We start from the raw sequence: 11,252 nt of genomic DNA, 5'->3' as shown, positions 1-11,252 counted from the left end.
CACAGAGTCTGCTCCTTTGACGGTCATACCATAACTTTTTTCTTTATTTTTTCGCGAAAGGTGGTACCATACCCGGCCGGAGTAGGCACGTAGCACATCACCCGAACTAGGAAGCACCGCGTCCATCCTTTCACCCTGATGGACATGTGCACCAGGGATGCTGCAATGTTCTCTCTACTCTACCAAACGAAAGCCACTTTCATTAGCCATCAAAACAAACTCCTCCAAAACGATACCGTACCTAAACATCGAACCAATTTACGAAAATGCCGAACAAAAGGTAATGTAGAGCTTACTTTAGCTAATTCTCTCTATACTCTGCAGATTTTATTTTTGGCAACCAAACAGCTGAAATCGAAACCGGTCTCGAACCTACAAACGGAGGAAGAACCTGGTCCATGCGCGACAGAAGCCGCGGCACCCGTACGGAGGCGACGCTCCCTGCCAAAGGTCGACCGTGGACGAGGTCCACGGACCCCGGGGTCCCGATTCCCAGTATATGCTCTCGTCTCGTGGGTGGTGCGAGGGAATCCGGTGCGGCTCGGCCCCCCAACCGCGGCTTCCAACCCACTCCTGCTTCCACTAAAGCGTTATCCCCCGCGTGGCCGCCTCCCGGCCGTCCACCCCGCGATCCGACGGCCCCGGAAGCCCGAGCTACCGGTCCCGTACGCCCGCCAGGCCCACGGCGCTTTCCCCCCGTATATCTTTTCGCGTCGCCAGAAAGGAAGGCCACGCCTCAAAGTTAATATCGCGGCATCGGGTCCTGCGCTGCGCGCCTGCTGCTGCTCCCTCGCCCTCGCCTCCGCTGCCGTCGCGCGAGATCAACCCCGCCGGTGAGGGACCCCTCCCCTCTCCCCCTCCCTTCCTCGCCGCCGGTTCCGTTTCCGGTGGCCGGACCGGTTGCTGCGCCGCCCGCTCTCGTCGGTTCCGCTTTGTTGAGTCGCGGCGCGGTGCCACTGTACTGTACTGTACGAGTGTGCGCATTTCCTGGTTCCTGTCGCTTGCAGTCCGTGCTTCTGCTTATTTTTTCTCCGGTTACGGGCTCTCTGGTTCGGTGGGTTCGGTGGGATCCTTCTGCTCTGATTCGTGTGAGGGATGGTGGTGCGTTTCGCGATCGGTCGATTGTGGTATGGTTCGTCGCCTCTTTCTCGTCTGCTTCTTCCCTTTTTGCTCCGCAGGGTAAAATTTCCCCCTCTGTTCACCTGCTCCTCCATCTCTCTCTCTCTCTCTCTCTGTACGCTCCTGTGCATTTTGGTGGTCTTGAACGCCCATTCCACCGCGATTCAAGTGCTCAAATCTCCCCTGGGTTTTGAATAGGACGACGACGACGGCGAGAACCCGGCGGTGCTTTTTTTTCGATTTTTTTAATCTGCTCTCTGGATTTAGTCCGATCTGTTCCGCGGCTGCAGAGGCGCGGATATTTTGCTCCTTCCGTGGTGTTCCTTCTCGTCCTTTTTGAGCAACTTCTCTTTCCTCGAGTTTGCCAAACTTGTAGCAGCATGCGTCGCTGCTCTCCAAATCTGTTCGTTGCGGTTGCGGCGGCTGTTTCCCCTCTTAGGTAAAGTTTTTTTTTACCCGCATTTGTGCTTTGTCTCGCCTCAGCTCCTGGATGATTCTGTTACTATTTCTAGAGTAGAGAACACGAGTTGGACCATGCGGTAGTTGTTCTTCAGGGAAAGGCTCTTAATCTCGGCTGATGCTTCAGGGGAAGGCTCTAAATCTCGGCTGATGTTCAGTTAGTATTTAGGACGTGAGATGTTCAGTTAGTATTTAGGACGTGATGGTGATGTCATCTTCCGATTTATTTTATTTTGCTTCCGAAGATCATGCTAGCTTTGACTAGTAGTAGTAGTAGCACACTACAGTCCTGTCCAGTCCTCGCATAGATTATTAGCCTAGGTCCTGTCTGTCTGTTAAATTAATGTTACTTGTTAATATTGTTTACTGATAGTATATTGCTGCTATTTTTTTGGAAGTTACTTGTTAGAAGGGCTGCGCACTTTACATTAGGCCTTTGCATGTGGACGTGTGGGCACTGTGGCGTTGCCGACTGGGGACTTTTTCTGGCTTTTCAAATGCCAATAAAGTTGCTTAGATCTGTCTTTCTTTGCGGCCATTTTCAGTCTGCTAGTATATTATGTGGTCAATTATCAGGCAATGTAGAGCCCAGTTCAGGGAACATGGAAACTGTGTATCCTTGAATGCAACTGCGCTGTGTTTAGGGGTAGTTGCCAACACAAAGGATTATTGGGATGGACAAAGTTGAATTACTTGTGATATACTCCTTCCGTCCCAGAATATAAGAACGTTTTTGACACTAGTGTAGTGTTAAAAACATTCTTATATTGTGGGACAGAGGGAGTATGTGTCAGTATTGATGTGGAAAGAGCTCATGTGGTCAGGATTAGGCAACTCATGCAAAAACATGAGAATACAGGGTCAGGTTTTCCATTTTCCGTTTTTGCATAGTCCATACATAGCTTTCACCACTCAACATTCAGTAGAGCATTATTTAGGTTAATATGTTGAGTTATTTAGGACGTGATGCCATCTTCAGATTTTATTTTATTTTGTTTTGATTCCTAAGATCATGTTAACTTTGACTAATGTACTACAGTCCTGTGCTGGCATAGATCATTAGCCTATTCTAACTGCAGCTCGTGCCCATCTGTTAAATTAATGTTAGTTGTTACTAGTATTGTTTACTGATGTATTGCTAGTTTTCTTTTCTAAGTTATTTATGAGAAGGGGTGTGCACCTTACATTTGCCTTTTGCGTGTGGCCTTGGAGTTACCCCGCCTAACTGTGGTCCTCTGGCCTTTCAGTTTGTTCAATGCCAACTAAGTTACTTAGATCTTTCTTTCTTTGTGACAATTATCTGTTTGCATGTGAATGATTTGCACTGACAGGAGAACACTGACGTGAGTAACTGAGTATTCAATTGGTTCTCCTGGTCATGGATGTTGTAGTAGTCATTTGGATTGGATAAGTGCATAATTTGTCTGCTATTATGTGGTATGTTGAGTTATCTGGCAATAGAGACCAGAGTATTAGTATACATATTCAGGAAATTGTGTATTCTTGAATACAACTGTGCTGTGTTTAGGGGAAGTTGCCAACACGAGGTTTCTTGGGATGGGCAAAGTTGAATCTACTTGTATTGTCGACAGTTTCTGTGCTTATGTAGGTGTCAGTATTGCTGTCAAAAGATTAGGCAACTCATGCAAAAACATGAGAATACAGGGTTAGGTTTTCTGTTTTGCATAGTCCATACATTGGAGATTTCTTCTTGATGGTCAAGCACCAGGTTGAAATTTATTTGCCCATTACATAGCTTTCACTACCCAACATGTAGTAGAGCATTATTCAGATTAATATGCGGAGGATGACATTGTTAGCTTCGAAAATGTTTATAATTTAGTTTGTTGCATGAAATTTTGAAGTTCTGTAATGTTTTCTCACCCTATGTTTGGAGCCTCTCTTAACATGTCTTTCAAGTATTTACATTTGCTTGTTAGTGTCCTTGATATAGAGAATCTAGTTACTTACCGATGATATTTTCTAATTATATAGCCATGGCTGGAGAAGCTGATGGGAAGACCTACCAGGTATCAAGGATGCCCCCTGCTGCTCTCAACGAGCGCATCCTTTCTTCCATGTCTCAAAAGCACGTTGCTGCTCACCCATGGCATGACCTGGAGATAGGTATTGTGCACCCTCAGTCGAACAATGTTAAGATAGTTTTGCTAAAATTTTGTACTGTGCTGCAAGTGTTTCTGTTTAATATCTTACTAGTTGCTATATTTTCTTTGAAAGTGCAGGTCCAGGGGCCCCTGCAGTTTTCAACTGTGTAAGTTTATCTTTTAAATAGTTTAGCTTTAAATATAGTCGATGTTCTGATCAACTTGATCGATATCAAATTAGAGCTTCCTTCATGCTTGCATTTAGTTTCAAATTTCGCCATAGGGACTGAAATTAATCTACCTGGTTTTGAAGTCTTGAAATCCTCCTTTTGAAACTTCCATACTTGTATTAATTCCATAAAAAAAATGGGGTCAGGTTTATTGAAACTTTTTGGAGTTTGCAGTTCCTGCTAACAGTTTGGGTTTCACATGATATATACTAGCTCAGGCATGTCTCAAGTTATTGTACTAAGCCATTGTTATATGCATTAATCTTACTTTGTGTAGACCAGCTAAGACAAGATGTTCTATTCTGGATTTCCTTTTTATTTTCCTGTCTTTATCTGCTGTGTTATTAAGTTATGCGCAGTTACACAGACTTGTTTCTTTTTCCTTTCATCTCCAGGTGGTTGAGATTCCTAGAGGCAGCAAGGTTAAGTATGAGTTGGACAAAGCAACTGGTCTTATCAAGGTCAGCTTGCACTACATCGTTTTGCCTTTGTGTGCACCATGTTACTTAACTCCCTGTTGAATCCTAAAGGGTGTCATTAGAATCCAGCTGTTATGCTCAGAATGTAAAAGGGAGATTAAAGACACTATCTATTAACACTGCATGCACAAATTGAGGAGTTCTGTTAATAATACTGACAAAAGGGCATGCCTTAATAATGTGCCACTAACTGTAGGTTAGTCAGTAATGTACCACACATGAATGTGGAGCACTTGCATAGTCGCATCTTACAACTTCTTTTATTCTACATTGATAAAAGAAAACTTGAACGTTTTGTTTGTTCCAGGTTGATCGTGTTCTGTACTCCTCAGTTGTGTACCCACACAACTATGGCTTCATTCCACGCACACTCTGTGAGGATAATGACCCGATGGATGTCCTTGTCCTGATGCAGGTATCGAATGGATGCGGTGCTTAATTATTTATACATTATATAAGCTCTGTCCTAACGTCACTGCTCTTTCTCCTGGACAGGAACAAGTTGTTCCTGGTTGCTTCCTGCGTGCCCGTGCTATTGGGCTTATGCCTATGATTGATCAGGTTAGATTTCACCATCACTTGTTTACATTGAAGATGCTTTGTTTCATGTCAGCATGGACAAGAAATTATTTGCTTGTACTCCCTCTGTAAGGAAATATAAGAGCGTTTAGATCACTACTTTAGTAATCTAAACGCTCTTATATTTCTTTACGGAGGGAGTATATTCCACTGCACAGTTTTAAGATTGCTTGATGCATGAGTTCTACCACTTACAAAGTGGGTTCTATCTGACTGCTGAGTTCTTACATTAGTTTATCATTTGATATCACTAGGGTGAGAAAGATGACAAGATCATAGCTGTCTGTGCTGATGATCCTGAGTACCGTCACTTCAGAGACATCAGTGAACTTCCCCCGCATCGCCTACAGGAAATCCGTCGCTTCTTTGAAGACTGTACATTCCTCAACTATGATCAACTTCACTGTCCATTCCAAAATTCTATGTGCCAGATCATGAACTGAACTAACTGGATTCTGACCATTGAACTTGTGACAGACAAGAAGAATGAAAACAAGGAGGTTGCAGTGAATGATTTCCTCCCAGCAGAAGATGCCATCAACGCAATCAAGTACTCGATGTGAGTTTTGCTGCTTCATACTTGTACTAACATTGTTTACTCTACTAGCATATGGACTCTATACTGCCTTACTGTTATTCCTTTTTTTTTTGCTGGTGGCTTACTGTTACCTGAACCGATTCTTGCGCTGAACCGCTTAAAATGCTATACGGCAGGGACCTCTACGGTTCGTACATCATGGAGGGCTTAAGGAAGTGATCTCCAGTTGGTGGACTGCGGATGCTACGCGATCCGCCCTACGGCTTATCAATAGTACGACAGACATTTATGTTAACATGATGATCGAAAACCATCAGTCTGTTGGGGATCTATATATACCTTCTGTCCATGCTGAGTCAAGCATGGGTACATTTTCCTTCCGTATATGCCATGTCAGGTCCAAGTATTTGACCTCTTGCTGGAACCTTTTTTGTCAAACCGTCTCTTGACAGAGCGGCTGCTTAATAGGAAATCAGCGTTACGCGAAGGCGCGTATGCGTGCCTCCAGTCCGTTTAACCGTGTGATATCTTGATGTTGTGTGGTATCCGCTGGTTTTGCTTTCCCTGGGTTTTTTTTTCCATTAGTTTTCTGTGAACGTCCTTAGCTGTTGTCGCCATCATGGAATCCTGTGTAGTCTTTGTCACAGGAGTTCAGAGCTGTTGGAACTTTTTCAAGGAACGTCCTCACCTGGTGTCACCATCATCAGTTTTCTCTCTATTCATCTCAGCGGCATCCCTTTGCATCACGCCATCGCATTGCTAGTTTCTTTCACGTTTAGAGTCTCTGGATGATATCCAATTCTGCGCCCGGGCATCTACACCTGATGAACAGTAAATTCAAAAATAATAAAACTCTGATTTTTTTTTTGTAGAGAAAGATGACTTAGTGCGTGAGGTGTGTCAAATTTCAAAGCATTTGAACATTTGAGAAGTTCTCAGCAAAATAAACAAAATCGGATCCAGACAGTGCACAAGCAGTAAAGTTTTTCACGGACCTCAAATTTATCTCTTTTGCTGAGAGCTACTTGGACATCCAAATGCTCTGAAATTTGCCACGGACATCACGCACTTCGTCATCTTTCTCCACAATTTTTTTTGAATTATTTTACTATTTTTAATGATTTTTTTAGTCAGTCAAAACGCCTCACTCCTGGATGGTCCCCTTTTTTATGTTTAATCTCTAGTCTCTTGGATTGTGAATCCTCTTAATGTGGCGAACAGCGTCGTTCTAAGAAGAGTTTGTTCTGTTGAGGTATTGATTAGCTACATTTCCTGCCCAATTGTTATTGCGATCTGTAATACAGTGAAAGACCACTGTGTTAAAAATACCTTTCTTGCACCGGGTGACATGTTGAATGGCCAATTTGCACCACAGATAGGAAAGGCAGGCGAATGAACGAGGCTTTTCTGCTCGGCAAGCCGCATTGCTGGAGTTATGCAGTAGATTACAACTCTGATTCAACCAGCACGGTGATTGGAGATGATTCTAAGAGAACACCGTTGCTTGAAACATGGAGATCCGAACAGGAGTAAACGAGTTGACAAACATGGAAATGCATGTATCATATTTATTCAAGATTACCAGACCGGACACAGTACCGCATGCTCGCGACAATCCAAAGTAATCTAGACATGTTCCAAAATCTCTACCCTCACGAAACCCTCCTCCAAGGGTTACAGTATGCCGAAGGAACCCAGTATCCAGTAATAATGTTCAATTTCGATAACGATGTGACACTAAGCAGTCTAGCATACAATGATAGGGTAATCAAGCTCCAAGCACATGAAGCATGATTGCGTTCTGCGCGTGCATTCTGTTCTCTGCCTGGGGGAATACGATCGAGTTGGGAGCCTCGATGGCACCATCTGTTACCTCCACCCCTCTCTCCGCGGGCAAACAATGCATGAGGAAGGCTTTTGGACCAGCCATCTCCATCAGGGCTTCATCCACCTGCAGGGACCAAAAATCACAAAAGTGTCAGCTGAGGGCCAACCCATGTGCCAAGACTACTGACTGTGAATGATTGAACTACAAGGACTAGTTATCGGGCAACTTCTAGTAAAGTTCATCAAACTCTAAACATTCAAACATAAAAGAAACAAGTTTGTTAGTTCCTAGTAGATCAACAATATGGACATTTCCAAGGAGATGTAGCTACAACCTAGCAACCAAAACATGAATGAGAAATGAACAGGTATCAACAATCCAATAGGAATGAGATGTCCACAGATCAAAATTCATGTAAATGACAGTATAAAACAAGAGGTAGACTGACCATGAATCCTTGGAATACTTTTTTCCTATATTCAGCTTCCTCCTTTTGGCCCATGCTGGCCCAAACATCTGTATACACAACATCTGCTCCCTTAACTGCTTCCTTGGGATCATTTGTTATTTCAATCTTACTTCCACCACTCCTAGCGATCTCCACAGTTTTGGCATCTGGCTCAAAGCCCTTAGGACAAGCGCATACAAAGTGGAAGGGAATCACAGCAGCCAATAGAAGCCATGAGTGTACAATATTGTTGCCATCTCCAACATAGACAACCTACATAAACAATTAGGGAAAGAGAGAGATAATTAGTCCCCGTAGAAGAAACCACCATATGCTGTTATTTTAAAGGTATAATCTACCTTGGTGTTTTCAATACGCCCAACATGTTCAAGCATAGTGAGCGCATCAGCCATTATCTGGCACGGATGGTTGTAGTCTGTAAGGCCATTTATGACAGGTACAGGTGCATATTTTGCCAAGTCCAAAATATCCTGTCAAAAATCACACGAGATGTTAGAAAGACAATGTGATCATTAGGTCAATTGCATGCAAGCAGAATATAAATAGCTTAAGATAAAGTATCTCAATAACAAGCAAGCCAACAAAACAGGATTGTGTGCAAGTGAGTTCAATGCCCAACCCCAAACATCAATTAGATGTTAAATATATTACGAAAAATAAAGAAAAACAAATGAAGAAGCACGTCAGAGAAAACTGCCACAACAATATTGTTTGATCATCAAATCCACCCATCCAAATATTTCCAGGTTGACAGTTAGACAACTAGAATGAAACAAACTTACATTTTCAGTTATAGCTACACTATCATGGTTGATGCTTCATATTAAAAGGTTTCAGCCTGTGAAATGTCTTTTTCTTCTATCGCCCACTCATGGCTTCGGAGTAGATATCTAACTTTGCTTAAGCACCACAGAAACAACAACTTACAGTTATGTCTAGATAGCAATCGTTACGCGTTGTGGAACAGAAAGATTTAATATGCAGGAACTTGAAATAGAATCTGGTAAACCAGGTATAGAAACTTCATAAATCATAGTCATGGAACTAATGATCATACCTGGTGAGCAAAAACCCTGGCCATAATGATGTCATTATATCCAGAAAGTACACGAGCAACATCACGGGTCTCCTCACGCTTGCCCATCTGGATATCATCGGGACCTAAATAAACAGCATGCCCACCAAGCAAGAAGAATCCTGTTTCAAACGAAACACGGGTCCTCATTGACGGCTTGGCGAAGACCATTGCCATCGACTTTCCTTTGAACGGTTGGAAGCTCCTGTCTCCTGACTTTATCATTGCCTTAACCTCAATTGCTCGGTTAAGGATCTTCATGATTGTATCTTTGTCAAAATCATTGATATGAAGAAAATCCTTAGGAAGCTGTTTTGCTGCAAGGAAATTTAGTGTTGTTATTAATAAAGTTAGCAAAAATTTGGTACATCTTCAACATTGCTCTGATGCACACAACTTTTGAAATGCACACCTAAGTTTCCGTCACTCACATGCTTCCAGGAAGGAAAAAAAACAGGATCAAAGCTAATGAGCAAACAAGTGAATTTCAGAGCTAACATCTTTACCATAAGAAAACTCTTGCTCATTGGTGATGACAGGTGAGGAACAAAGTAGGTGAGCACAATATAACAGTGATGATGGGGACAATGAAAACACAGCCTGTGTTTTGCAGTGTCGAACCAGAAAAATCTGTGCATTTCTTGTTTGATCACCATACGATTAGTGTGATCTCTCGGCGTGGATTCCCAGTACAGATAATTTCTCATCCAGTGTCACATAAAAATGATCAACATAAATTTGACATAGCTGATGATCAATCATAGTGGGTCTTATATTTGGCACCACCCTTGATTCTATACCCAAAGCTATTTGAGACTTTAAGCTTTGTGCACTGTTAGAAACTACTACCTCTGCTCACAAATATAAAATGTTTTGGATATTTCAATACGGACTACATACAGACTGAAATGAGTGAACAAACATATACTAAATCGTGTCTATATACGTCCGATTCAGAAAAAAGAAAGAACATCTTATATTTGTGCACGGAGGGAGTACTGGCTAGTCCCTGAGGAATCGACATTGGCAGAGGATTGGAAACTACCGACACTGGGAGCCCTGGAAGCTACTCAAGTTTCACGGTAGGTACCATGTCACAACTTATCATTTCCTGTTTGTCAAATCAATTTCGAACAAATACAATAACCCCACTACTAGTAGAACCCTAGTTACTAGGTCCCCTAATCAACAAAAACAATTCAATGCAGAAACCCTAACCATCTTTCCCAGTGGAGGGGACCGCGGCAGGGCTGGACACTGCGGCGGCCGCGACCCCGCGGCGGGCTGCGGAGGCGGAGGATGCGGCGATTGGTCGCGCTGAGGGCGGATGGAGGGGGAGCGACCGTGGGCGCCGGGTGGAGGTAGGGGTGGAGAGGACGAGGTGACCGCCGGAAATCGCCGCTGCAGCCATCGCAAGGAGATGCTTCAGTGACTGTCGGCGACGGAGGGTGGAAGAAGGGGGTGCCGGAGGCTGGTTGCCACTGGAATCCGGCGGGGACGGACGGCGCGGCGGCTAGGGCGGCGGCCTGAGTGCGGCGGCTCGTGGCTGCGAGAAAGGTCGGGATGGACGGGCCAGCTGGAACCGGCGAGGGGCGTATGTAAGAGAATTTTGTTACACTTCGCCCTTTCGCATTTTTTCTAGAGACGGTCCATTTTGTCCTCGTATATTTTTCTCAGCCTCAATGCGCCCCCTTACGGTACTCACCATGCCCGGCTGAAATGTTCGTGTTAATTTTTTTCCCTTCTTCTTTGAAGTAACTGATTCGGATATGTAGTACAATACATATATGAGCACTTTGTTGAGTCGTTTGATAAGGAAAACTACACGGATGAGACGGCAATGATACTGACGGTCCTTGCAGACGTGGATAAAAAATGTCTTCTATTGTTTCTACCATGGGGTCCGTTCCTTTGATGACTACATCTTAAAGAAGAATGCCTTGGAAAGGATTGAGTTCTCCAGTTACCAGAAGTGCACGGCAGCACTACGAATGCTTGCATATGGCACGGCCGCTAATTCGTGGGACGAATATCTACGGATGTCATGGTTAGATTTGCTATTGTCGTGGTCTCGGTGCTTGGACCTAAGTACCCGAGAGAACCAACTGTGTCAGACACCAAGAGGATCTTGCCAATGTCTGAAGTAAGAGGTTGGTCGGGTTTGCTTGGATCTCTTGACTGCATGCATTGGAGATGGAAGAACTGCCTAAAAGCTTTACAAGGGCAATATCAGGTCATGTTAATAAGCCCACCATCATTCTTGAAGCAGTTGCATCACATGATCTTTGTATTTCGCATGCTTTCTCTGACATGCTTGGGTTTCACAATGACATCGATGTGTTGCAGCAATCACCATTGTTTGTTTGTCAGG

General features: G+C 43.7%; 2 protein-coding genes across 2 annotated transcripts; one reads left to right on the top strand and one right to left on the bottom strand.

Annotated features, from left to right (window-relative positions):
• Window positions 1–680: 680 nt before the first annotated feature.
• Window positions 681–6,026, top strand: LOC125514289 (soluble inorganic pyrophosphatase). Its single transcript, XM_048679602.2, has 9 exons — window positions 681–833; window positions 3,574–3,705; window positions 3,822–3,850; window positions 4,309–4,374; window positions 4,700–4,807; window positions 4,888–4,953; window positions 5,226–5,346; window positions 5,449–5,530; window positions 5,686–6,026. Exons 2-9 carry the CDS (start codon window positions 3,576–3,578, stop codon window positions 5,726–5,728), a joined length of 645 nt encoding a protein of 214 aa, XP_048535559.1. The 5' UTR covers window positions 681–833; window positions 3,574–3,575; the 3' UTR covers window positions 5,729–6,026.
• A 1,021-nt stretch (window positions 6,027–7,047) lies between these two features.
• Window positions 7,048–10,506, bottom strand: OTC (ornithine carbamoyltransferase). The gene is made up of 5 exons (XM_048679601.2): window positions 10,100–10,506; window positions 8,864–9,198; window positions 8,145–8,276; window positions 7,786–8,058; window positions 7,048–7,460 (listed from the first exon to the last, which is right to left on the bottom strand). The coding sequence occupies exons 1-5, from the start codon at window positions 10,290–10,292 to the stop codon at window positions 7,278–7,280; spliced, it is 1,116 nt and encodes a 371-aa protein (XP_048535558.1). The 5' UTR covers window positions 10,293–10,506; the 3' UTR covers window positions 7,048–7,277.
• Window positions 10,507–11,252: the final 746 nt, after the last annotated feature.

This window comes from Triticum urartu, chromosome 6A (assembly GCF_056163025.1).
Source record: "Triticum urartu cultivar PI428250 chromosome 6A, HENAU_Tu73, whole genome shotgun sequence".
Lineage (NCBI taxonomy): Eukaryota > Viridiplantae > Streptophyta > Magnoliopsida > Poales > Poaceae > Triticum > Triticum urartu.
The sequence above is the reverse complement of the archived record's forward strand: the minus strand, read 5'-3'. Positions and strand labels throughout refer to the sequence as shown.

Bases quoted from the DNA above. Each gene is read 5' to 3' on its own strand.
- LOC125514289 (XM_048679602.2), top strand. From the start codon at position 3,576: ATGGCTGGAGAAGCTGATGGGAAGACCTACCAGGTATCAAGGATGCCC. The intron at 3,706-3,821 runs GTATTGTGCACC...TTGAAAGTGCAG, and splicing joins ATGGCATGACCTGGAGATAG to GTCCAGGGGCCCCTGCAGTT. The intron at 4,954-5,225 runs GTTAGATTTCAC...TGATATCACTAG, and splicing joins TTATGCCTATGATTGATCAG to GGTGAGAAAGATGACAAGAT.
- OTC (XM_048679601.2), bottom strand. From the start codon at position 10,292: ATGGCTGCAGCGGCGATTTCCGGCGGTCACCTCGTCCTCTCCACCCCT. The intron at 9,199-10,099 runs GTTAGGGTTTCT...ATTTCCTTGCAG, and splicing joins CCCCTCCACTGGGAAAGATG to CAAAACAGCTTCCTAAGGAT. The intron at 7,461-7,785 runs GTCAGTCTACCT...TGGTCCCTGCAG, and splicing joins AAGTATTCCAAGGATTCATG to GTGGATGAAGCCCTGATGGA.